General features: G+C 31.2%; 1 protein-coding gene across 2 annotated transcripts in view; it reads right to left on the bottom strand.

Annotated features, from left to right (window-relative positions):
* LOC134692730 (serine/threonine-protein kinase mTOR-like) overlaps window positions 1–26521 on the bottom strand; it is a 95799-nt gene extending 69278 nt beyond the window's left edge. The window contains exons 1-21 of one of the 2 annotated variants that reach the window (XM_063553235.1): window positions 26480–26521; window positions 25719–25986; window positions 25040–25275; window positions 23588–23689; window positions 23072–23170; window positions 22129–22263; window positions 21501–21521; window positions 19689–19751; window positions 18644–18811; window positions 14213–14325; window positions 12590–12769; window positions 11111–11239; window positions 8794–8957; window positions 7956–8039; window positions 7469–7587; window positions 6791–6887; window positions 5854–6059; window positions 4472–4594; window positions 3859–3942; window positions 1326–1418; window positions 472–606 (exon numbers count right to left, since the gene is read on the bottom strand). In XM_063553235.1, coding sequence (XP_063409305.1) covers window positions 472–606; window positions 1326–1418; window positions 3859–3942; window positions 4472–4594; window positions 5854–6059; window positions 6791–6887; window positions 7469–7587; window positions 7956–8039; window positions 8794–8957; window positions 11111–11239; window positions 12590–12769; window positions 14213–14325; window positions 18644–18811; window positions 19689–19751; window positions 21501–21521; window positions 22129–22263; window positions 23072–23170; window positions 23588–23689; window positions 25040–25275; window positions 25719–25944 — 2577 coding nt within the window. In that variant the 5' untranslated portion in view covers window positions 25945–25986; window positions 26480–26521. The remainder of the gene's footprint in view (window positions 1–471; window positions 607–1325; window positions 1419–3858; window positions 3943–4471; window positions 4595–5853; window positions 6060–6790; window positions 6888–7468; window positions 7588–7955; window positions 8040–8793; window positions 8958–11110; window positions 11240–12589; window positions 12770–14212; window positions 14326–18643; window positions 18812–19688; window positions 19752–21500; window positions 21522–22128; window positions 22264–23071; window positions 23171–23587; window positions 23690–25039; window positions 25276–25718; window positions 25987–26479) is intronic. The other variant, XM_063553236.1, reaches the window with a different exon arrangement.
* Between the last annotated feature and the right edge of the window lie 1255 nt (window positions 26522–27776).

Genomic DNA, 27776 nt, shown 5'->3' with positions numbered 1-27776 from the left:
AAATTGTACCTACATGAGGAACATAACAGGTGCCACATGTGAGCAGCATCTTTTAACCCTTTCAGACACCTGAGATCACCCTTAGTTCTGATGTGATTCATGTTGCTAAGCATGCTCAGACTACAGTTTTCTTGTTGACTTTTTTGTAATTTCACATTTTGGTCATGGCAAGGTCAATTTGTCTTTAATGTATATGTGATTATTTCAAGTAAAAGGGGCAACTCTAAACTGTTCTGTTTTAAGAAAAGCTAACAGTATGTCCAGTAAGGGAGCTAACTCTCCTCTTGGAAGGCTATCAGTATGTTCAGTAATGGAGAAAACTCTCCTCTTGATTCTTACCTCTCTCCTGATACCTGGTGAATGTTCTGTTTTAAGGAAGGCTAACAGTATGTCCAGTAAGGGAGCTAACTCTCCTCTTGGAAGGCTATCAGTATGTTCAGTAAGGGAGAAAACTCTCCCCTTGATTCTTACCTCTCTCCTGATACCTGGTGACTGTTCTGTTTTAAGGAAGGCTAACAGTATGTCCAGTAATGAGGGGTACTTCCTATAAGGTTCTGTGACATATCCTGTACTTTCTACCAGCTGTCCGAGTGTCCATAATGCTACCTGTAATAATTAAATAAATGCATATCAAAATCTACAAGACATTAAAACCTGTGTTGCCACTCAAAACAAGTGAAACGAGGATTAAAAATTATCCAATTAGTTTTATCATTTAATGTATGTATGTTTATCCAATATATTTTTCTTTATTTTTTTTTATCAAAAGTCTATTATGCAGTGGAAAAAAAATGTGCTCAAGCTGACTGAGCTGTCCATTCCTATAAATAAACAGAAATAGTTCCTCTTTAAATGCTATCCTTACTTTAAAGACCTCTGCTGTGTTGCAGCATTATGCATAGCTGTTGAAAAGATTCAGAAAGTAGAAATTTATTTAGATTCACCTTTTTATAAAATTCACACTGTCTCACCTAACTTCACAAGTAAAACAGGGATTTGTTGATTTATTCATTTTTTTGTAACTTTGCTGTTAACAGCTGATTTTTAATGTGGTACCAAACACTGTGACTTAAGTAAACTTGCCTCATTTAATTCAAAAAATTTGAACAAAAAATTTACTTTGATCCTTTGTCAAAATTTTAAAACTTCCAAAAATAAGATCACACTTAATTGGAAAAAATTTCATTGGATATATAGCCAAACACTAATTTAGATCATTGAGACAAGTAGTATTTCCTCAACATAAGAACAAAAATAAAACGTTCAGCTGTTTTTTGCAGAGTTATCTTCCTGCAGTGTTATGTACAATCTTAATAAAATATTACCTCTCTTTTCTGCAAAGATGAGGAGTCCTGAAGCATTTCTATAATAATAGGTAATAATTCATCCATAGATTTCTTCATTTCAATACCACTGACCTGTAAAATAAAAAAAAAAGAGGATGCTGTGATGTTACACTATTGTTTCAAGTCAGGGTGAAGGTTGGTACTTATCAAAACATTTAAAACAGCCTTATTTGTTTTCACCTGTGCTTAGTAAGGAACCTGATGTTTGGTGGTTATCATTTGTTGATGTGGTTCATATTTTTTTCTTGTTTCTTGTTTTTTATATAGATTACACTGTTGGTTTTCCAGTTTGAATCATTTTTGGTGTTGTTTATAGCTTGCTGTTCGATGTGAACTCAGGCTCTATGTTGAAGCCGTACTTTCACCTATAATGGTTTACTTTTACAAATTGTAACTTGGATGGAGAGTTGTCTCATTGGCACTCATACTGTAACGGTTTATTTCTTCCTCTGTGATATTTTATCCTGAGGATAATTTGTCACGGTAATTTATTTCCAGGCATGGTATTTCACAGGTAGAATTTTTCCAGAGGAGTGAAAATCTATCTGTGTTATGCGGATAGTATGTACCGGTATATATTTGCCGTATCATATTTCACAGAACCTTGTGAAATATACTCCCATTATTTAGTATGGAAGTTACTCGCAATCAATATATACCTGACTTTAATTGTAAAATGTTTCACAAAGGTAGAACAAATTTGCATAATTTATCAAAGGGAGGTAATTATATATGAGCAATTTATATCTTAAAGATATTAATATAATATATTCCTGAATCTATTTCATAGTGAAATTTTTCCTTGAATCTTATTTTTTATATATTCATTTATATAACAAGATGACTTACAACATAAATATTTAATAAGACAGATATTATTTCACAGGTAAATACTATCCAGCTGTTAAAACTGCTTTTGTTCCAATATATTGTTATGCTATAATTTATCTGATTTCCATATAATCAACAACAACATATTTGTTCCCAGACTATTTATATAGTTAAAAATATTATCATAATCAAATTTTTCCATTACTGTTATTAAATAGTAGTAATGCAACTATATTTCTACCTTTACGTTTTAATCTATATTTGTACTGAGATCTGAAAACAACTCACTTTTACATGTATTTCACTTACCTTATTTAATCATGATATTATTTCACAATTATGATCTTTGAAATTATTTATGGTTTTCTTTCCTATGTTTAATGATAATTTTCTTTTAAAAGAATGATATTTACTGAAATTTTTTTAGGAAATTTTTTCAATGATAATTTGTGAAATAATTCCCATTAAAATATGGTTTTTTTTTACAAAATAGGTTTAATTCAAATACATTTTTATTATTCTATAGTATTTGTAAAGGATACGTTTTTTCTAATAACTATTCAATAAGTTAACTACCCAGATAGAATTTCACGGCAAAGGAAAAAATATCCCAGGGAAATGTTTTCCTCCGGATAAAAAAATAACAACAACTACTGTGACATTTTTTCCTCCGGAACAAATTTCACCTGGATATAATTTTGCTTTACAATACCACATCTTCTTATATCTATGTAATGAAGAGTGCCTGAAATCATGAACAATACTACAATTCAGAAATTAATGTGTGCTTTTATCATTGCAAATTTATGCTCTGTAAAAAAAAAAGAAAAAAACTAATTAAAGCATTTGCAAGACTTAAAGAAGGAAAATTATACAAGTGTTCAGTAAACAGCAAGTTGTTAAGTGATGAATCTGAAAACAAATTACAGTATAACTGACTTATATAAACCCTGTAACAAAATTTCAGAAATCCTTGTCAAGTAGTTCCTGAGAAAAATGTGACAAAAATATTCATGGGATGGACGTTCGGATGGATGGACTGAGGGATGGACAAACAGAGGTATAATAGTATACCCCCCACACACACTTTTTTTAAAAGCAGGGTATAATAATCAAAATAGCTGCAGCTATATAAAATCAGTTATCTAGTTCTAAGATGATTTCAAACTTATGAACAGTCAAGTTGTCAAATTATTTATTAAGACTTACTATGGTTTATATGTTTCTTTTATGTAAATATAAGGAACTGCAAATGTCTACTTAAATTATACAATCATAAGCAGAGATTTAATTCACAATTAAAGATCACTTTGATAGAAGATGTTTTTGCAAAATTAATCATTGATTATGAAATCACAGTAACTAGTAACCCACAAAATTACTTTGACATGGTAAATGCATTTGTTCCTTTCAAGGTAAAGATTAAGAGCTATTTATTTACTTGACTTTCATGAGTTGAAAAAATAACGCTAATATAAATTATAGGGAATATGTAAAACATATACCTATCCTTATTTAACTGCATGATCAAAAATTGAAAATTGTGAAATTAAATCACTGTGAAAAATGGCTAGTATGGGCTAAATGCAAAATAAAGTATCCCCGAAAACAAGGTAGTTAGTTTACAGTACTTCATCAAGAAAAAACTACAAAAAAACTCCTAAATTCCAACGGATCTTACCTGAGCTTGTTCTCCAATAGCAGCTAATACACTAATGGTCACAGAAGGATTAGGGTCTGGTTCCTTTAATTTGGGGATTAATACCTGAAAATGCATTAGATTTAAATCTAGGAAGAAACCATGACACCTCGTATAATGATAACACTATCTTTATTTTCAATAAGAGACAGCAATTGAACCAAGCATTCTTCATAAAACAATCAATATTTTGTTATTGCCGAGGAAATTAAATCTTTCCCCAGAATCCTGTTGGCCTTTAAAAAATTTGTAATGTGAACTATCCTATTTAGTATATACAATAGTTATTGTTATCTCCTGAATCCATTCAATTTCGCCTTGAAAAACGAACCATTCATTGATTAATTTGAGTGTACAAAATAAAATCCAAGTGATGAAAAATATGTACCAATACTAAATAATGGCCAGATAAACAAATTTTTGGGAAAGTATTGATTTCCTTATGAACAAATGCTATGTTGAAGCAACAGCAATTAGAAAGAAATTCAAAAGAACCTAATATGTGTTTTAAGCCGATCAGTCAATGACTTCATATAATATCATAATTATTGAGGCAAAGAAAACATAACAAATCAATCAAAATGTAAATAAGTACCTTTAAGACTGGTTCCATGTAAGGTCTTATAAGTCTGGATGCATTGGCAACCAGTAATCCCAACATCCTGGCTGCTTGTTCCTTGTTTCTACCAACCCCACTGTGTTCTAATTCTGTTAGAATCTAAAGAAACAAGAAATCTATTTATAGAACAGAAGAATCTATGGAAACAGAAATATATTTATAGAACAGAGAAAACACTATTCAGGCCTTAATCTTTAATTCAGATATCAAATTTGATTTGATATTTTGTAGTCACGATGCAAAACTTTATAAAGAGTACTCTGAACATATGCGAGGACAATACATCTCACAATACATCTTATCGCTATTTGAAAATCTGTGCCCCTTGACCAGGGAATTTGCACCTCTTGAATTTTTAACATCATACAACAATCACTTTTCAATGGAGGCATAAGATATTTACTAGTGTGATGTTATAATTTTATGGGAATCATTGTGATGTCCAGTGTTGGTGGACAAATAGGCAATTAGGTTTATATTCCAATTGCCACTGGATGCAGTACTTCCTTCATATAGTTTGCAGTTATAAGGTTTTAAGACTACCACAGCATACTTTGTTTTACATCCATCCTGATCACTCTAACAGCTTGTACCATCACAAGGTTTTGGTTCCTTGGACTTATCTATAAATTTAATTTAAATAAAGGTAAAATGGTCTGTGTGGATTCCTTTGAGAGAATGATAAAATGAATAACATCTGGAGCAAATCGTTATAAATTAATACCAGTATAAGGAGACGAATACATGCCTGTATTAAGGTTTTCTTCAATGAGGTCATCACATAGGCAGGATTTTTAACAGATAAATATCGGTATTAAGGTTTTCCTCAACAAGGTCATCACATAGGCAGGATTTTTAACAGATAAATATCTGTATTAAGGTTTTCCTCAACAAGGTCATCACATAGGCAGGATTTTTAACAGATAAATATCTGTATTAAGGTTTTCCTCAACAAGGGCATCACATAGGCAGAATTTTTAACAGATAAATACCTGTATTAGGGTTTTCCTCAATGAGGGCATCACATAGGCAGGTTTTTTAACAGATAAATATCTGTATTAAGGTTTTCCTCAACAAGGGCATAACATAGGTAGAATTTTTAACAGATAAATACCTGTATTAGGGTTTTCCTCAATGAGGGCATCACATAGGCAGGATTTTTAACAGATAAATATCTGTATTAAGGTTTTCCTCAACAAGGGCATCACATAGGCAGAATTTTTAACAGATAAATACCTGTATTAGGGTTTTCCTCAATGAGGGCATCACATAGGCAGGTTTTTTAACAGATAAATATCTGTATTAAGGTTTTCCTCAACAAGGGCATAACATAGGTAGAATTTTTAACAGATAAATACCTGTATTAGGGTTTTCCTCAATGAGGGCATCACATAGGCAGGATTTTTACTACTGAGTCTTCCAATCATACAGATTGCCAATTCTCTAATCTCAAACACTTCATCATTCAAGGCAACAAATAAAGCACTCAGATTTTCTGCCTGGGCAAGATGTGGGTCAAATCTGTCATCTAAGGAGGCCAGTACACAAAATCGTATGTCAGAATCTGAAAGGATAAGTCGAAAAAATTGTATAAAGTGTATTGATTGATTGTTGGCATTTACAGAGGTTACAAAGAGTTGTTTTCGTGCAAAGTATTTTTAATTCTTATTTCCTGTTTTTCATTCTTGGTAATTATTTCATGGTGTTTTGTGCATTTTGTGATAAAGCAATATGCAAGCTATTTTTCATTTTTCGTTCATTGTGAAATTGCCATTTTATTTTCTGTTTGTCCCTGCACATACCCCTCCCCCCTTAACGGCCCACTTGATGTTCTTGTTCTTTTACACTTCACTTGGATTTCATTGAAAAATGCAGTAGTTCTTGTATATGAATTCCTAGAGCAATAAAGTCCACCATTTTGTAAAAGCAAACTTTGCCCAAATGGCTTTTGATGCTCTTGTTCTTTTACACATCACTTGCACTTTGATGTTATTGTGAAAATGTAATTGATTTTGTATATGAACTCCTGAAGCAATAAAGCCAACAACATTGCTAAGGACTATGCCATTAAAATGTGTTGTAGGGTATGAAGGAAAGTTTAATTATTAAATGGGGGTCATGGGTCTTTTTTCAGCATGCTTATATCATGCAATATTATCTTTAAAAAAATGGTTTTTGGTTGTAGAGATATTTTGAAAAGTCCCTTCCTACCCTTCAACATACATTTAAATGGTAGAGCCCTACAGCAAACTTTGCCAAAATGGCTAGATTGAAACATAATATATAAGTTCTGACCTGTGTCTGTGATTCCAACAACAAGTAGCTTGTGTAGTACTTCTGCTACTGTGTTCATGGCTGCCATGCTTACTTGGCCCTGATTGGAAGCTAACAACTGAAATGGAAGTCACAAGATAAAAATAAATATTTCAAATTAATTTTATGTTTTTCTTCCTTTTGCCTAATTGTAAACATTTGTTAAAAATTATTCACAAGTAACTGCTACAATCTGACAATTATAGAGATTGACCCATTTATCTAGAAATAAAATGGTTACCTTTTCAAACAACAGTAAAAATCTTTTAATAATGTCTAAATTCTATTGTTATTACTTAAATAATGTATAATATCAGAAACAGGAAATTAAAAATAAATTTGCTCCATAATATCAGTGAATTTAAGGCAATCATTCAAATTCAATATGTTGCTTTATAACCATTTGATGTTTTTCCTGAAGTTAAAGAGCATTTAGGACCAAAAATGCCTAAAAGAAATTGCCAAATATAGCTAAGTTATCTATTCATGAAGTAGAAAAGTTTTAATATTTCAAAAAATTGAAAGGGGAGATAACTGTTCTAAATTTCATATCTTAGACAGGGGAGATAATTCCTCTAAATTTCATACCTTAAGCAGGGGAGATAACTGTTCTTAATTTCATATCTTAGACAGGGGAGATAATTCCTCTAAATTTCATACCTTAAGCAGGGGAGATAACAATCTAGCACAAGTTCTAACCGCTTCCATTCTGATCTCTTTATATTCACTAGACAAATAATGTTCTGCACAATGTTTGACAAACTGTGTCAAGGAATGACCTGTCAATATAAAAAAATACATTACAGAGTTTTTTCTACCTCTAGTTCAGGGCTATTCCAGGATTGATTATATAGAGGTGTCATTTGTACATGTATTAATATCCTTGCAGTACCTTGTGTAAATGTTCAGAGAACCATGAAATCTTGGTCAAAATCTTACTTAAAAGTTAAAACCACAAAAGTTCCTGTGGAAGATTACATCACAATTTAAAACAATTGACGTTATAACTAATAAGTGATTGTTGCAGGATCTCAGAAATTTATTGAAAGACAGAACCAGGATCCTCCAGAGACAATTTAGCTTAATATCCAAAAGGTTAAATATTGTTTAGTTGCATAGTCATAGAGAGATATTGTTGAAAACAAACCTTCAAAATCAAAGCTTCCAAGTGTCCTTAGAGCCAATGTTATACTTGTTGTATCATGGCTGTCTGTTGGTGACAACAAGGCACCTGTTAAAACAGAACAAGAAATAATTAAATAATCATACTAAATGACACTCTTGTGTAAAATTTCTATTTTTTCTCACAATTCTTATGTTTTCTAAAGAATAAAGTTGGAAATCAACATTTATCTCTTCCATCAAAATAGACTTGGAACCCAAGGATGCATTTTCTAAATCTCCTGATAGGTGGTCAATAATGTCTACTTTGTACCATGAAAATGTAGGAGATGGTAGAAAATTGCCTCTCTAGATGCTTCTTCTTTTTTCAAAGTGTTGACTCGGCCCTGTTTAGTTTAAACATATTTTATTGTTCAAAATGACAAAAGGATCAGACACAAGTTTACAACTTAGTAACGTCTGCCCTGTGTATCATGTAATTACTTTAAATGGAACAGCTCTTTTTTCAATTTTATCCTATTAGACAAACAATACAAGAATAGGTTCTAATCTCTGACATACTGCAGCAAATTACTAGAGTAACTCACTGCAATACAAAAATTTAATCATTATTGTTTACTAGGAGAGCCATGAAAAAATGTGCTAATTTTCTAAATCCCCCTTTTTATAGTCAGTTTCCCCCACTCCCCCACATCCCCACTTTGTTTTACCCCATATTTTCCACACCCCAAAAAACTTCATCCCTCTCTACTTTGAGGAATATTTTGTAGATGGACTATTCTCCTTACATCATCAGAAATTGTGTCCGGATGTTATGTTTTATTAAAGCTGGTGAAAAAACTTTTGAATATCTAAAAATATACCTGCTATAGGAAGTGGAGACAGTGGACTTTTGGGAGCACCTGGGTGCTTTAATGGTCGACCAATCAGAACAAGAGACAGAATTTTCAAGAGTCCATCTTGAATATCTTTCTTCAGTTGTGGTATCTGAGTTGCTAAATCTCTCAAAGCTGCTGTTAAGGCTGGACTGTTGCAATATAATAAATGATGAATGATGAAAATGTTATTTACATATCATTTAATTTTTGATGTAATGCATCTTCTGATTGGCTGATGTTAGTTTGTAATCAGCCCATAGACAAAATTTAGTCATGTGAACGTGAAGTCATCAACGTTTTTTCATGGTTTTCTACAGTTTAAAATAGAAGTTAGAATTTAATTATAAGAAATGATTGTAATATTTTTCCTCTGTCTATTCGAAATAACATAAACAATGTGGTGCACACTGTTAAATAACCCCCTACGCATTTTATTCAGTGTGCACCAAATTTTTTATGTTATTTCTTCATAGACAGAAAAATATTACAGTCATTCCTTAAATATTACACATCTCAGAAATCTTAAACCCAAAGCATAATATTTAATGAAAATATCAAACACTTTCTTGCTAAAGTTGGTTGTATATGTTTTGCTTCCGACTGTTATATGACATCAGTAAATGTGTGCATGTAATAATAATCTTAACAATACACAAAATCATCAATTTTTTCTTTCAAACTATTCACAAGTTTTAAACTGAGGCTCGTTGTACATGTCACAGTGTCATGACAGATTGCTGTCAGCATGCATTTAAGCATACAGGATTATTTTGATCTAACAAGATACTTTATATAAATTTAAAAAAAAAAAGCAGCAAAAAAGTTCATTTAATGCAGGAATAGGAACAAATATTTGATCAGTTTAAAACATTTGCAAAATTTCAAATCAAACTAGAATTTGAAATTCTTAAACTAGAGGCTCTAAAGAGCCTGTGTCACTCACCTTGGTCTATGTTAATATTAAACATTGTACACAGATGGATTCATGACAAAATTGTGTTTTGGTGATGGTGATGGGTTTGTAGATCTTACTTTACTAAACTTTTTTTCTGCTTACAATTATCTCTATCTATAACAGTAGTTTCTGTGGAAAATGTTAGTGAAAATCTACATATTTTGTGAAAATTGTTAAAAATTGACTATGAAGGGCAATAACTCCTTAGGGGTCACTTGATTATTTTGGTCAGGTTGACTTATTTTTAGTTCTTACTTTGCTGTACATTATTGCTGTTTACAGTTTATCTCTGTCTATAATAATATTCAAGATAATAACAAAAAAACAGCAAAATTTCCTCAAAATTACCAATTCAGGGGCAGCAACCTAACAACCGATGATCCAATTCATCTGAAAATTCCAGGGCAGATAGATCTTGACCTGATCAACAATTTTACTTCCTGTCAGATTTGCTCATAATGCTTTGGTTTTTGAGTTATAAGCCAAAAACTGCATTTTACCCCCCATGTTCTATTTTAGCCATGGCGGCCATCTTGGTTGGGTGGCCGAGTTACCGGACACATTTTTTAAACTAGATACCCCAATGATGATTGTGGCTAAGTTTCAATTGATTTGGCCTAGTAGTTTCAGAGGAGAAGATTTTTCTACAAGATAACTAAGATTTACGAAAAATGGTTAAAAATTTACTATAAAGGGCCATAACTCCTAAAGTGGTCAACTGACCATTTTGGTCAGGTTGACTTATTTGTAGATCTTACTTTGCTGAACATTATAGCTGTTAACAGTTTATATTTATCTATAATAATATTCAAGATAATAACCAAAAACAGTAAAATTTCCTTAAAATTACCAATTCAGGGGCAGCAACCTAACAACGGAATGTCCAATGCATGTGAAAATTTCAGGGCAGATAGATCTTAACCTGATAAACACTGATAAACAATTTTACCCCTTGTCAGATTTGCTCTAAATGCTTTAGTTTTTGAGTTATAAGCCAAAAACTGCATTTTACCCCTATGTCCTATTTTTAGCCATGGCAGCCATCTTGGTTGATTGGCTGGGTCACGGGACACAATTTTTAAACAAGATACCCTAATGATGATTGTGGCAAAGTTTGGTTAAATTTGGCCCAGTAGTTTCAGAGGAGAAGATTTTTGTAAAAGTTAACGCCCGGACGCAGGACGACGACGGACGACAGACGACGGACGCAAAGTGATGAGAAAAGCTCACTTGGCCCTTTGGGCCAGGTGAGCTAAAATTAATAAAGCATATTTTTTATTGGTTCTGTTTTTCATTTGAGAAATCAAATTTCAAATGCGTAAGTTATTGCGTCGTATAATTTAATACCTAAGTCCTGTTGCCAGCATAGAATCTAAAAGTTCTCTGACATCTTTCATCATAATATTACCCACAGCTCTGGAAAGCATACTTATACATGTAAATACAGCAGGGTCAACTACAAAACTCTTGTACTTCCTGAAATATAAATCATGTCATTATGAATAAATGGAGATATATGGTATTCATCTGAGACTGCAACCCAACAAGAAAAATAACCCCAAAACTCTTACAGAAACACACAGAGGTCTATACAATACATAAAGCTCTTTATAAGTTCTGAATAAAAAAAACAGAATCTATCAAAGAAATTAACACACTTTGATCGTTTCTGTGCCAATTTATTCATAGGAATTTTAAGCAATTTTGAATCAAGAAAGATTAAAATTACATTAGACAAAACAAAAAATGGATTTACTATTTTTAATTGATGTGTAAAAATGTATTATATTTATTTAACTTTTAGTATGAGTCTCCCTAAGGATTATGTGGAATGATGAAATGGCGATACACAGAAATAAAAGAACCTTAGTGAGCACGCTCACATACCCAACGTCCCCACATTGTCATTGGAGAAATTAAATAAGTGTAAGGAAAAAAATTGTATACGAAAATATATTGAATAATAATTAGTTGTCCATATGCACATCTACATGCATAGTATGTCCTTATTATCTACAAAATTTAATAAAATTCTGTTGTGTGGTTTGAGAGGAGTTGCGATGACAAACTGTTGCAGTAGTACATTAAAGTAAATAAGTTCAAAGGGGCGTAACTCCTAGAAAAAAAATTGAATCGCAATTTCCCGTCGATATGCACAACTACATAGTATGTCCTTATTATCTGAAAAGGTTTCTGTAAAGATTTAGTGAAATACAGTTGATTGGTTTGAGAGGAGTTGCGATGACAAACTGTTGCAGTAGTACATTAAAGTAAATAAGTTCAAAGAGGCGTAACTCCTAGGAAAAAAAAAAAATCGCAATTTCCCGTCAATATGCACAACTACATAGTATGTCCTTATTATCTGAAAAGGTTTTGTGAAATTCTGTTGTGTGGTTTGAGAGGAGTTGCGATGACAAGAAACAGGACTGACGGACGGACGGGTCAAAATCATTATACCCGCCGCAACTCGTTGCGTGGGGTATAATTAACAGTAGAATGCTGTATTATTTTCATTAATTGATTAGAAGGTTCCATGTCCAATATATTTATTTGGGTTTGAGCATCCAGAAGTTGCTGCAAACACACAATGTAAATATAGTACTGTAAATTCAAAAATTATTGCAATTTTGTCATTTTAGACTAAAATGCGATTTTTATTTTTGTGATATTGAGAAAAATTATGTTTAATTTATATAAAAAAAAATCAAAATGCAAGTTAAAATTATTGTGATTATGACCCTGTCACACTTTGCAATAATATAAAACGCAAAAATTTCTGGATTGACAGTATTATTTTCATTTATACATATTCTGTATCAAACTGACTTAAGAGGTAGGTCCTTTGGAGGCAGAGAACTTCTGATAACTTCCATGATCCTTATCAGATGTTTAGATATATTTTCCTGTACTGATATGGCCATCAGACCTATAGCTTGGAATCCAGCTGTCTTGTCTTTGGGATTCTTCAATGTACCCAACAGGAAATTAATGGATTCTTCTAAATATCTATTAAAATGATACAAAACATTTAAAAAGAATAAAATTTCATCATGAAAGATGCATAAAACTAGACTCAAATAAAAGAGTTCATCAAAATAAAATTATCTTTGATCACTAAAGAAGCACAAATTCTCTAGTTTTAATATAATCCAGGGTTATTTGGCAAAAATCATATCTGCTTAAAAATAATACAATATGACCAAAAACACAAACGTGCTATGATTTACAAATACTATTTTTTTCAAAATCTGTGGATTTTTTCTACCTATGAATTGAATAAAAAGAACTAAATATTTTTCAGATATCTTCACTTGTAGTTAAATATTTGTATTTTTAAGGATGAACTCCTCTCAGGAGCCAAAAATTTCTAGAATTAAACTTTTTTTCTTAACCTGATTTTTGGGTTTATAAGACTGTAACAAAATAATTGGCAATGAAAAAATCATATGGTGGTGCACTTCTTTTTTTGCTAAGGCCCTTTGAAAATGTCCAATTTTGATGAATTTCCCATTTTTCATCGATTTTTACCTATTTTTGGGCTATTATCTGGAAAAAAAATCACAGTTCCACAATTAAACTTTTTTTCATACTTTCTATAAAGATGAAGTGGACCAATCTGAATAAATTTTACTCAAAAAAACTATAGGTAGGTGTTAAAATAAGAAAGTTTTATCATATTTTGACGCTTTTTTGTGTAAAATTTACCATGCTGTCAATTTTCTATTTTTGTGATTTTTCTCAGTTTACTGAACAAAATGCATATTATTTCAACTTTTTTGTTATAAATGATTGATAGAATACATATCTAAGAAATTTTAAAAGACCAAAATGAAATAGGATGTACATGATTCTTGTAAAATCATTTTTTGTATCCCTCACCCATTTTCTCAAAGTTATGGCTAAAAATACTGACTTGATTGGGCCTAAAATTTGCAAACTGCATTACTCAAAAACCGTTCATTGTAAATACATAATTTTTTCACAGAGTTATGTTTGATTATAATATTTTTAGAATTCATTGATATTTTCGACCTGCATCACATGTTTTGGAAATAATTCAAAAACGAGATTTCAACGAGACTGAACGAGACTGAAATGTCAGAAGAATACATCCTTAAGTCTTGTTCATAAGATTTTTACTGCATCTGAAGTCTCCTATAGCTAGTAGCCTGCTTGCCTTAGCTCTGTTAAAAATTTGCATTTGCTGAATTTTGCAACCCTTAAAAGCTGACTTAAAGAGGTATTATGACTAATACAATTTCAGATATAATTGTGTGTATTTATTCTTGTGATTTTGTCATTTTAGACTCAAAATGTGATTTTAATTTTTGCAATATTGAGAAAAATCATTTTTTTTAATTCATATAAAAAAAATATTGCTATTATAACTCTGCTGCATTTTTCACAATAATAATAAAATTATCACAATAATTTCTGAATAATACTTACACTCTTGAAAACACTTCAGGACTGAATCCTGCGACCCTTGGAAAGATGACCAGCAGTGTTTGTTGTACATATGTATTCTTACTAGATCTGTGTTTCAATATCAAACTACATATCTGAAAACCAAACATAATGAGATAAAGATGTTATTTTGTTGTTTATAATCTAAATAGACCAATAATATTTCTAGTCATTACACTACATTTTGTCTTGGTATTAATTCATATCACCATAGAAATTTATATAAGTTTTTCAAGAATGAAATATACAATTACTGTCTTTTGGTGAGGTAAATGTGTATATTTACCGAAACAAAAGACAGTAAATGTTTTATTCCATATTCCCAGAGAAATTAATGTAATGGAAAATATTTACCAAAACCAATTGTACCTCAAACGTTTTTTACCAAAATTATACACGTAAAAGCACACGACGTTTTCCGCAGGTGAATATGCTTATTTATTCAAAATCCCATTTATATAGAAAAACCTACTAATATTTTATCAATATGGAATAAACATAAATATGACCTAAACCTTGTATTATGCAAAAGGAATGTGAACTATGGCAAAACCTTAAAATCAAATATCTACTAACATCATTAACATAGTGACGGTCCGGAAACAGTCATATTTGCCAGTCTTGTCCTAAACTGAAAGTATTTTGTCCTAAACTTGAAACTGGGATTTAGGTCAAATTCTATTTTTTTTACAGAAATAATTTCGGTTATTTCGTTGCAATCGAGTTTAAAAATCATCATTTTGAACATATTTTTGTTTTGTTTTGTCATCATACAGTACAGTACGGTAATTAAACTGCCACTCCAGTAAAGTGCTATATTCCTCTGAGGGCCCTCCTTATAACTATAATAATGCCTCGGGGAGCTATTGGCTGATGACCACTAATCTCTTGGTCTGAGTATACAGTTATTTCGTAGTTCATTTCTTTTAGACAATAAATGAAAATTAAAAAAAAAAAAATGTGCATTCTCAATAATATTTTTACAGTGTTATGTACTACTATTGGGACAGATTAAATCAAAATTATTGAAAACTTCATCGGCTTTAACTCAAAATATGGACAATTTTATGTTCAGGGGGTCTTTTGACAGCTTCTGATATACTTATTTTTAACCTTTTACAGCTGGACCAAATCACTACTTTACTTAACTTTAAAATTCATCAATCAAATTTTTTTACAGTGTAATTTTATCCCCCTACTTGCTATTTCAGGCATAAAAAATGAAGAAATAAATTTGGAAGGAGTATAAAAAAGATCCACACTAGGGACTATATTCGTGGACAACTAAAATCAAGGAACGATAACTGTGTACTCATACCTCTTTACCTGTGTTTTTAATTCACACCTGGCTATTAATCAAAATCTCCAAACTAATATTATAAAGAAATTAAAATTCCATACCAACTGTCTTCATTATTTTATTACTTTTCAGTTCAAACAATTGTCAATTATGATTTAAAATTATATCAAAACTTTATTTAATTTACGTAAAACAAAGTATTTTTCACTACTAACACACCTGCTTTGTTTACTATGTAATACGCATGCTTGAAATTCTCTTCCACAAATTAGAAACTAAATCGTAAAATTATAATGATTTCTTGCTAATTAAAGCAAGTGCAACTATTTTCTTTAACATTTTTACACTATTAAAGTATAAAATAATAAAAAGCCAATGATTTCCTGTGAATTTGATAAACAAAATTAATCCTGGAAATGAGTCCAGAATTGTTCATTTTAGTATTGCCTCATACCTGCTTACTTTTGAAAGTTAGTCATATTTGTATGATGAACAGGGTTTCCCCTGGGTCAATTATTTTTTTCGCCACCTCTTTCGCCAAAACAATATATTTTTCGCCACTTTATTATTTTTTTCACCAAGTAACACAAATATATTTTTCTTTTAAAATTTTCCTTCCCCCCCCCCCCCCCATCCTATTAAAATATTAAAGAAGTGGTTTTTACAACAACAAAAACGAAGCATCTTATCACTTGGAATTCATCCCTCCTTTAAGGTGTAGTCATTACATGGAAGGGTTACTCTCATGCCAGTCTTTAAAATAGATTGCTTCAAAACAACAGTTTTCTTTTCTAGACCATCGTAAATAAGTAAAACTATGCTTGAAACACGTGTGTCACTGAAACGACTTTGAAGTACCCACTCAAATCAATGATCTATATGAAAGTTAAATGATAAAGTCTTCAATCTAAGACCTTTCTTGCTTTTGATCATATTTCGTCATAACAACAATTTTCTTTTCTGGACTTTCATTATAAGAAGGAGAGGAAGCGTAAAAATTTTGCTTCAAACACATGCGTCGCAAAGAGGTTAATGTATCCCTTTTGTGGCATGTGAGAGAAGCCATTTAACCATATCATTTTGTCATATCATACAATCAACACCTTTATTAATTAGTCCTTTGATGTCGATAGCTATGAATGCAATCAGCTGATTATTGATTTTCTGTCAAAATCTTAACGAGTTCAAGGTAATTTCTGAGTATTGTCTGATGGTAAAGTCAGAGAAACTCGAAAAAAAGTAAATAAACAAGATGGCTGAAAATAAATTGTTGTAGATATTTCTTTCGCAAAATTCTTTCGCCAATGACGAATTTTAATCGCCACAATTATTATTTTTTCGCAAATTGCGAAAATGGCGACCGCCAGCTGAAACCCTGATGATGAACTTACTAGCCTTTATCTTATAAATAAGTTTATATGCATGATTTTACTTTGTATCAGTAGAAAGATGAACATGAAGCTAGAAAACAAAAGATTTATCTTCTTTTTAATAAGGATATTAAATGATTGTTGACTTTTCCAATTTAAAATTGAACAAAGAAGGACCTTTATCAGGTTGGGAACGACACCCCAAATGAGGGGTAACCCCTCAATGTTAGGACATTAAAAACCACTTTTAATTACAAATGAGCACATTTGTTTATTATTTGAAGAAACTTTTCTCAAAGAACTATACATCTATCTGGCATTATATGGTCAAAACATGTCCAAGAATTTTGTATTGTTCCTAGACTTTAATCTTCTTCTTTCAGCTTCATCAAAAACTACCTTGACCAAAAACTTAAACCTGAAACTCGCACTTTCATTTTCTATTTTCAGTGGACCGTGAAATTAGGGTCAAAAGTCTAATTTGGCTTTAAAATTAGAAAGATCATATCATAAGGAACATTTGTACTAAGTTTCAAGTTGATTGGACTTCAGCTTCATCAAATACTACCTTGACCAAAAACTTTAACCTGAAGCGGGACGAACAGAAAGACGAACGGACAGATGAACAAACAGACGGACAGACCAGAAAACATAATGCCCCTCTTCTATTGTAGGTGGGGCATAAAAATAAAAATTTTCTTTTTTTTCTTTTTTAAAACAGTAAAATTACCCCTTCTCTTAGGGATAGTCCCTCATTTAAGGGGTACCTATCATTTGGGGTTTTTTCCAAACCTGTTTGTTTGATCCTTGTGAAAAAGAAAGAATAATACATTGTATTCTGTAGGTGTCATTGCACTTTTAAATAATTTGGTAATTTAAGGTGGTACTAACACTACTGGGAGATTACTCTGTAAAGTCAGCTAAACGTTTTAATTATGTTGTGTTGAAAAAGGAATATTAAGCTTCTCAATGATCAAAATTGGTGTTTGCCAAACTGCTATATAACCAGTGTAATTTTTCTGACAAAACGGTTTGTTCCAAGTTTTTTGAAATTTTTGTATTTTTGTTAAAGGGTCAAAGTTAATACTTTGACAAAATTTTAGGTAAATTAAACGAGCCAAATCAATTTAAGTAAAAGTGTTAGGTACCACCTTAATTGAATACAAAAATGACATATGTTACAGCCTGTGTAATAGCAATAAATTAGTGAATAAACTACTATTTATCATGTTTATGGTTATACTGCATCATAGAATTTTGTCAATCAGCCATGCTTTTATTCTTAAGCTGTGTAAGAACCTACTAGCAGATGAAAATTCATCTGCCATGTTCAAGATTTTACAATTCCGACTTACAAAAATCTAGAACGTCAGAACAATCTTGAGAGAAAACGTTTTTGATTGGTTTATGAACTTGATCACAAGAAACACATAATTTGATTGGCTAATCACAATTGTCTTACCTTGGTAACAGTTCAAAATAGGGAACAATCATATTTTTCGTGTAGATTTTCACAAAATCTTGTTTAAGAGGTTTTTTCACGATCATGATCGTGCAATCGTGACAAAGGGTCTAAATGGTGAAGTACATGCCTAAATCATGAAAGTTGGCAGGTAAGTTGTGTCATTACATTCGGTTTGAATTTCGACTTCAGAATAAAAAGAAACGTAAGTGAGAAAAAGAATGAATCCACAATACAAATATTTTCTATAATTTAAGAAGAAAAACCAATACACACTTTACCTTTTCATAATTCTTAGTGATAAGTTCTTTGCATGATCTACTCTCATACAGCATATTTTTGTGTGCCATTTGATTATGTCCAAGACCAAAGCTGGTCAGTGGAGATGACTTGTTCTGGAGCTGCTGTAAGGCCATCACACTACCCATAGACTTGTGTCGATGCATCTCCTACAACAAATTATAAATTAATTTTGGATGTAACACGTTTTCTGATTGGCTGACGTTATTTTGTTATTAGCCCATAGACATAATTTAGTCATGTGACCGTGACATCATCAACGTTTTTTTTATGGTTTTCTACGGTTTAAAATGGAATTTAGAATTAAATTATATGAAATGACTGTAATATTTTTTCTGTCTATTTGAAAAAGACAGAAAAAATATTACAGTCATTCCTTAAATAAAACCAATATAAAATCAATTACTTAGAATAAAATATTTTAACAGCATTGTAGAAGTTTACAAGTATGTAATCAACAAAACAATCACTTTTTTTGTTTTACAGCCAATTTTATTGAGTGTGAAGGGAAGTAGCCTAGTCCAACAGACAGATAGATTGGTTATCTGTTAGACTAGTCTACTTTTAAAGGAGGGTAGTTTACCTGACCTTATAATGACTTCACGGTTCAGCAAGCAAGCAAGCTAACCAAACATATTACCTTTGCCTACACACTCAATGGAATCAGCTGTAACTGTTTGTTTCAGACAGTTTTAATTGCTTTAAAAGTATAAAAGTCTTCCATTTTTTAGCCAGATTTGTTGATATTTAATTTGATATGGCATGTTATTCACAAAGCCTATAAATACCTTATTTAAGGTGGTAACCAACACTTTCACTAAAATTAATTTGGCTCGTTTAATTTTCATAAAATTTTGTCAAAGTATTACCTTTGAACCTTTAACGAAAACATAAAAATTTCAAAAAATTTTGAACCAATGGTTTTGTCAGAAAAATTACACAGGTAACATAGAAGTTTGACAAACAAAAATTTTGATCATTGAGAAAAATTTGATACATTGTATAATATGGAGCTATGTTTTCTACCTTGACTGTTTTCTCATGTAGATACTGTTGATTGGTTATTTCTTCCATCTCAATATGCTGTCTCTGAAAATAATAACATGATTTCTAATTAATACTGTAAATTCACAAATTATAGTGATGTTATATTATTGCGAAAAATGCTACAGGGTTATAATTGCAATTATTAAAACTCGCATTTGGAAATTTATTATATAAATTTAAATATATGTCAAAGGGGTTTTTCTCAAAATCTCAAAAATTCAAAATAGCATTTTAGTCTAAAATGACAAAATTGCAATAATAAATGCACACATTAATTTCTAAATTTACAGTACCTTTTGACTGACTGATAAATTGAAGTTGTTTCGTCCACAATTCAAAATCAGACACAAATTATTTTTTGGCAAATATAGTGATATGTGCAGAAATATAAACGTTTGCCTATCCAATAATCTTTAATTTATAAAATATAAAACTCATGATAATCTTTAAACTTTAGTTAAAAAAGATTGCTTTACCATTGTGAAATACCCCTCTTGACTTTATATATCTAATAAGAGTATTGCTTAATAATGCATACATATATTTCAATCTAATTTCATTTGTATTTTTGACATAAAATAAAATTAGCAGCATTTATCTGATTTTGTAATATACCAAGGCCAGATTTAACTTAAGACCATAATAAAGTGGTAAAATTATATATTTTTTTTAATAATAACTAGCACTGTTTCTATTCAAATCTATTTTTTTTGTTGCCTATTGGATATACCTTTATAAGATCTATCTAACTTAAATCAAAATTTTGTGAGGCACTTTTACTAAATTCTAATTTCTAACTTAAAAAAAATATGTTTATAATCAACATCGAAATGGTATTAAAATCTCTTTCACCTTCATTAAGGGAAATAACATCTCAATAAAATAATTTTGACTTAATAATAAAAAAAAAAAAGGTTTATAACCAATCAAAAATTTGAACTGTTTATCAACATTATTATCATACTTGACTTTTCATACTTATGTATGCAAAGTATATGTTCAATTTTGTTCCATTTTTCATGATGAGGGCCTCAGGGAAGATTAGTTATATAGCTAACTGTGTAACCCTCTTAAAATAAAGTGTTTTTGTTGTTGTTGTTAAAATCCTTTACCTTCATGAAGGGAAATATTATCTCAATAAAATTATTTCAACATTTTAAATAAAAAAAAGGTTTATAACCTGTCACATATTTGAATATCGAAAAAATGTTAAAATCCCTTTACCTACATGAAGGGAAATATCATCCCAATAAAATAATGTGGACAGCCAGGGAATATGTTGCAAAGGAAAATGAGGACAAATTAAAAAATATATAGTGGTAAAACAAAATTTCAAATGTGATAAGGATGACCGGAAATATATCATTTCAGCCATTACAAACCAGGAAAGTATATATGATTACACAATGTAAAAGTGGTTGCTGTATGACGTCAAAAGTTCAACGGTTGAAGAAATCAGAGGTTAAAAATCACAGATTACGCAATAGCAATAAGGTCTATAGTATATAGCGACATACTAAAAATACAAAAAAATCTTACACAATGATGTTTTGTTAGTTATAAAGACCAATGAAAATATTTCTAATGCTTTCAAGTATGTTATTGACTTAATAGAAGAGAAGTGAAGAAACGTTTTGAATAGATAAAAGTAAACCATAACATTATCTAAAATTAAAGACTTTAAATTTTAAAGTTTAAAAATCAAAAACATTCCCTGTTTAAAAAAAAATTGGCAGGCATGGATTAAAAAGACTTTTGCCAAATTGAAACAGAAAGACATCAAGTACTTACATTCCACTCAACGTTTATTCCCTGTTAAATCAATTCATTTGAATAACGGATTACATATATAAATTCAACTATTTTTTTAAATACAGGCATTCATTTATCATAGGAATAATATTTCAGGATTTTCTATTAAAAAATATTTTTCAAGCTCGATGATTGCATTTTTTTGATTCCTTTATTTCTCTTGGTTATGGATTTTCGTGGATTGCATGAAAAATTGTAAACATGATTTCTTTAATTTTACTTAACAAACGTTTAAAAAAGTTGTTATTTCCTTTATCATTTAAATTCATGGTTCACCTACAAAGTATACCCACGATACCAATGAATAAGGTTCCCCACAAATATTAATGACTCCACACTGTAGAATATCTATCCATCTACGTATCTTAGAAATTTTAATTCAGGAATTTTAGAAAAGAATACATTTCAAGCTTGATAATTGCATATGTTTTTTTTTAGGCTAGATGTTATTTTACCAAATTGATGACAAACTGTTGATGAAAGTATGATGATCATTCAGAAGTTTTTAAAGGCCTGACATGTATCCTTACAAATTGTTTTCTCACTATTCTATAAGTCATGTAAATCAATATATAACATATAATATACATGTATAAACGTGACTTACCTCCCCTTCCATATTGCTGCACCGTAGTAATTCATTGATCACTAAAAGTGAGCCATGAGCCCAATCATCTTTTGCAAGTTTCTTGTCTCGCCCAGTTGTCTCATCATAAGGTTTTACAGCTTCGTCAAAACAATGCTACAGCACAAATATTTTGATTACTCAAACATGATTATTTCAAAGGGCTCTCTTTATAGCAAATAAAAGAAAATTATGTTTCATCTATTAAAATTTATTCTTATCTGTCCTGTAAGCTATTAGTTTATGAAATATCTACTTTTAAAGATTTCTTTGAATTTATTTTCAGTTTAAATATTTGGAGTTTGAATATTTCATTGATGGGACAATACTTATACGTACATGTGAAGAAGCCACAAAAGTTGTGAACTTGTCATACATATTTTCTCCTTAATAGACAGTCTTTTTCAACAACAAGGAGGTTTTTATGGTTGCACTGTTTATTTTTTGTAATGGTTTTGTCAGTCTACCTTGAAATTTCATACTTCTTTTTGGTATGTTCCTTTCTCTTTAAGTATGCTGCTGTAGTTACTTTCTTGGATGGGCGTCACATGTGGAGCAGAAGCAGCTTACCATTTCAGAGCAATTGAGATTGCCTCAAGTTTTTGATGGGGGTTTGTGTTACTCAGTCTTCAGTTTTCTATGTTGTGTTCCTTGTATTTGTGTACTATTGTTTGTCTGTCTATATTTTCTATTTTAACCATGATGTTGTCAGTTTAATTCAGACTTATGAGTTTGAATGTCCCTTTGGTGTCTGTCAACTTTCTTTTAGATCATGCTTATTATAAATAAACAGCAAACAATAATTTAAAGATTGTAGTTGCTAGCATATATAGCTCTTTTAAATCATGCTATTTCTTTGGAGACATGGTTTACAAGGTCCCTATTCATAAATGTGGAAATATCAATAGATCAAAACATGACCCACCTTATACCACTGTGATTTCTGCACAGCCTTAGACTCTCTTTGAGAAGTCACAACCAAAGCGGCTCTCATTGCTGCAACAGCTCCTTCTCTTATCACAGGCTGAAAATTGAAGCAAAGTTTTTTAACCATCATTGTCAATTTACCCTAAATATCAAATTTGATTAAACAATATGCTTGAATACAATCTTTATCTTTCTGTCAAAGTGTTTGGTTTAAGGTGACATTTTTGTACAGATATAAAGCAACAGGAACGAAAGAGGTTCTTTGTTTTTTTACATGTTTTACCCCTTGAATTAATTTGAATGTCCTTTAGATGTTTTGATTATTTTTGTCATTTGGTTGCTGTCAGTGATGCATTCACAATATGTCTACTTTCAATCATAAATAAAAAAACTCATCATATATTACATATTCATTGAATTTTTTTTCAATGCAGCTTTTACGAATTCTTAAAACGATTCTGAATGAATAGTATTTTATGGAAAAATCATTATTTTCTAATGTTATTTTAAATACCTTTGGATCTCTTACTGCAGCAAAGATAACATCAAAGAATTGTTGAACTTGTTGAAAGAAGAAAGTAGGTGTACATGTGGCTAGCTCTCTCAAGACAAGCACCTGTCAAAATTAAATAATATAGTTTAAATTTTAAAATTTATGGCAAGTAAAAAACTATGGTAAGTAGATAGAACATTTGTACTACAAATTTTTGGACTGTTATTACGGTCATTGACATTAATTTAACCAAGAAATTAACATTTCATTCAATTGAATTTTACAAAGCCATGAAACATGAATAATGAACAGGGCAGCAATTAATCTGCCCCTTGTAAGGCCTTAATCACAAAACAAAACATGATATAAAAATAACTAGTTTCTTTCATATATTTCAGAAATTATAATTAAAATTGACAACAACACTTCAAAAGATCTGCAATTTTATTATCTATGTCTACATGTTTCGCCTGCAAGGCAGGCTTCATCAGGACAATTTTAATACAGAAATTGAGCCCCTGAAGTACTCCAAAGTGGTGCATTGAATTTGACGTCGTCATGGTGAGAGAAACAATGAAAAGTGAAAGTAGCAATACAGAGTTATAAATAGATAAGATAAATATAGAAAATTAAAGTTTGTATACAATGTAACTTGAGTTTGTTTTACTATTATATGATACATGAAATTGTTCTAAAGGCTTGGCATCTAATAGGACGAACTTCCCATGGTTCCTACCACTTCGCAAGGCTTCTCTTCCAACCTGGCCATAGTTGGAGGTTACTACTTCCCGGCGCGTCGGCAACAATAGGAAGATTATGATCGCCGCTGTGGATAATAAAATTGTCAAAAACTGTTCCTTTGTTAATTATTTGGTGACTCTATATAATTTTTGGATCGTCTGCAGTAGTTGGTCTGTATAATGGCATAGTTGTGAATTCCTGGTTCATTTAAGATTGGCGCCCGTGGTACGTTTCTTCTGCAATCATTTATATCTGCTATCATTTATAGATGTATAGGTGGTATCGGACATCTTGGTCATCTTGATTCAGTTGTTATTTCGTCGTAAGTATGGAATATTCCTTGGTCCATGTATATGCTGGTGGCCTGTAGATCGGCGCTGTTAGCTTGGCGGTTCCTTTCGGATGCAGGGGTTCACGATTAAATAATAAATTAAATTCCGCGAGGTGAACCAACGCCTGTGACATCGTTTTGGTAGAGTCCCTGAAGTGGATACCTTGGTATGCCGGGTTGTCAAATCATGCAAATGAATGCAATCCTTAAATAATAATTAAAATTGACAACAACACTTCAAAAGATCTGCAATTTTGTTAAGGGAACAGCTGAAGCACGACAGGATTTTCTCACTGTATTGAAGACCTGTTGGTGACCTTCGGCTGTTTTCTGCTCTATGGTCGGTTGTTGTCTCTTTGACACATTACCCATCTCCATTCTCAGAATTTATATCTACTTACAGCAGCATGTCTCTTGCCTTCGTTCCTCTCACCAGTCAGCCACTCAATTGATCTTTTAACTTCATAATCTACATGCTCTGCAGCATATGTCCCGGACGACAATGCTAAAATGCCAACAGCCTTGGCGGCCATCTCCATAATGCTGACATCAGAGGAAGGCAGAAGGTTACGTAAGTAGTTAGCAAATCTACTCACTTTGGCAGTCTTGTTTCCAACATCGACTCCAATTAAACTCACTGAGAAAAAAATGAAAACATATGAATGGAATTCTGTAACTTGGAAATATTTACAAAAACTGCATACATAATTATTTGAACATTTTGAAGGTATAAAAATGGTGCATAGAGCTATTATATTCTTCAGTTTTCACAATTTTGTTGATGTCCTGACATTTTCTATGATAAGCATCTTTCCAATAAAGCATAAAGTCCAATCTTACGTTAAAGGTAAAATTGATATATGAATTAAATCAAAATCTCTCAAGACGCAAGGACATAATAAACCATGCCACATGTATAGGTGGTGGGATTTGTTAGAAGACCATATATTATCAGTGATTGTAGTCTAAAATTGCATTTTATGATGATCTTGCATTGTAAGGTGCAGATTTTAAATCTCCCATTTATAGTCAAATTGAATAGTAGTAATTAGTTTCCGTTATTGTTTGATTTACAATTACCTATGGCTAAGATGCCACCTTTCTTCTCATTCAAATCAGAACTTGATACCAACTCAAATATCTGATGATAAAACTTGTCCATGAAGGCTGTATGTTCTTCAAATGGCATTTCCCGTAGTTCAGTACTGACAAACCGATGAAGGTCATTAGCTGTCTTGATCCTGATTTCTTCATTTCTGTTCTTAAGCCCAGCAATAAACTGGGGCATAAGAGACAGAGAAGACATATTTGCCTTTGAAGTTGTTGCTACTATTTCATCATTTCCATCCTGGAAAAAAATTGGGTAATCTAATTTGAAAAAGGTTAGAGATGGTACCGGAAATTCAGAAATTATTGTTAGTTTAGACATGTTAGAAGATCATAAAAAACATATTTCAGATAGTTATTCAATATCAGAAACTTTACCGTATTTCCGTTTCTTTTATCAACATGTTTGAATTATAAAATAAAATTAGAGACTTCGCCCCCATTTACAGGTTATGTCTACCTCATATTAGTAAAATTCATAAATAATAATAAGCTACAATTCATATATTATATATTTTTTTCTCTCAAATAAATATTTATATAATTGAGGCCGAATCAACTTGACATGAAAGCGAACAGTTGAAGTTTAGAAAGTGAAAACAAATTATTCTGTTTCTCTCAAAAAGATGTAGATGAGGTTGACACTTATTATTGACAATAGAGATCAGAACATATAGTGCAGATAAATTTAGCAACTAGTGAATGACACAAGAAAATAAATGAGAAAGCTGTACTGTTTTGAACAGGTTAGATCTCAGATTTGTGCAGTGCTTGTTTTTTTTATCACCGGAAGTATATTTTTTTATAGCCTATAAAAACACTCTGTTTATACATTACGGAAAAGATTGAGTTGTATTGATGAATTTCAATCAAAAGTATTCGAAATACAATAAGGAGTAGAATCAATATGCAATTGTATAAACTTTGTTTTGGTTTAAAGAGTTTTAAAACGGTCTCACTAATTAGCGACAAGAAAAAAATTAGAGACAAGTAGCGTCAAGAAGCGACAAGAACAGCTCGGAGCTGAATCCATTGAGCAACTTGTACATAAAGCTGTCATTTCCTTATTTCTTAGAATATCGAAAGATCCCAACTCAATCGAGTGTAAAATTGGAATTAGACAGCTAGCTACAAAAGATGATAAATCAAATAGTTGGTACATAAATGTGGACAAAACTCTCAAATCTTATGATCTTCCATCCGCACATGAGATTATACTAAATCCGGAGAAAAATTGGAAAAGATTGACTCATGATGTCATAGACCAAACCTGGAAAAATAGATGGACCGAAACTGCTAGAAGTAAATCAACGCTCAAATATATGGAAGTAAACAATTGGAACTTTAAAAAACCAAACTTCTGTTGGAGCAGTGTCAGAGATCATAAAAGAGATGTTAGCAAAGGGATAATAAAATCCAGGATACTTACAGGAACTTACAAAACCCAAAGTATTACCAACCGATTTGACGTTACAAAATCTGCAGAATGCAAATTATGCATGGTAGGACCTTTTCTAATCAAGTGTGAAAGTCTGAGTTCCGAGTGAGAAAAATTCATCACAATAGACTGAAATGCCTACTAGAGGATAATCAAATACCCTATTGCAGTATAATTGATTGTGATGAGGATCTTCTCGAATTCTTGATTGACTGTTCTAGGAACGAATTTATAACTGTGTCTCAGCAGAGAGATTTAGAACGAATCTGCAAAGACTGGATCTATGCATTGCATGCTAAAAGAATTCAACTTTTGGAAAGCAAATGAACAATCAGTTGAGTTCTGAGTTTAACTTGCAAGTGGCTGTCAGTCGTGGGAATGTAACATTTAAGAAGTATTAAACTACTATCTCTATATACTTAATTAAATTCTAGGTGATATAGCTGAGTACTACATAGTTAAACCATAACTAGAGAATATGAATGTTAATTACCCCTGTAAATAATCTTGTAGATCCAAATTGTATTGACAAATTTACTGTTTTACATAATTTAATTATGAAACCATATGCTAGCCCATAAAATTTAACCCAT

The sequence above is a fragment of the Mytilus trossulus genome, chromosome 12 (assembly GCF_036588685.1).
Source record: "Mytilus trossulus isolate FHL-02 chromosome 12, PNRI_Mtr1.1.1.hap1, whole genome shotgun sequence".
Classification (NCBI taxonomy): domain Eukaryota; kingdom Metazoa; phylum Mollusca; class Bivalvia; order Mytilida; family Mytilidae; genus Mytilus; species Mytilus trossulus.
This window is presented reverse-complemented; position numbering and strand designations above follow the sequence as displayed.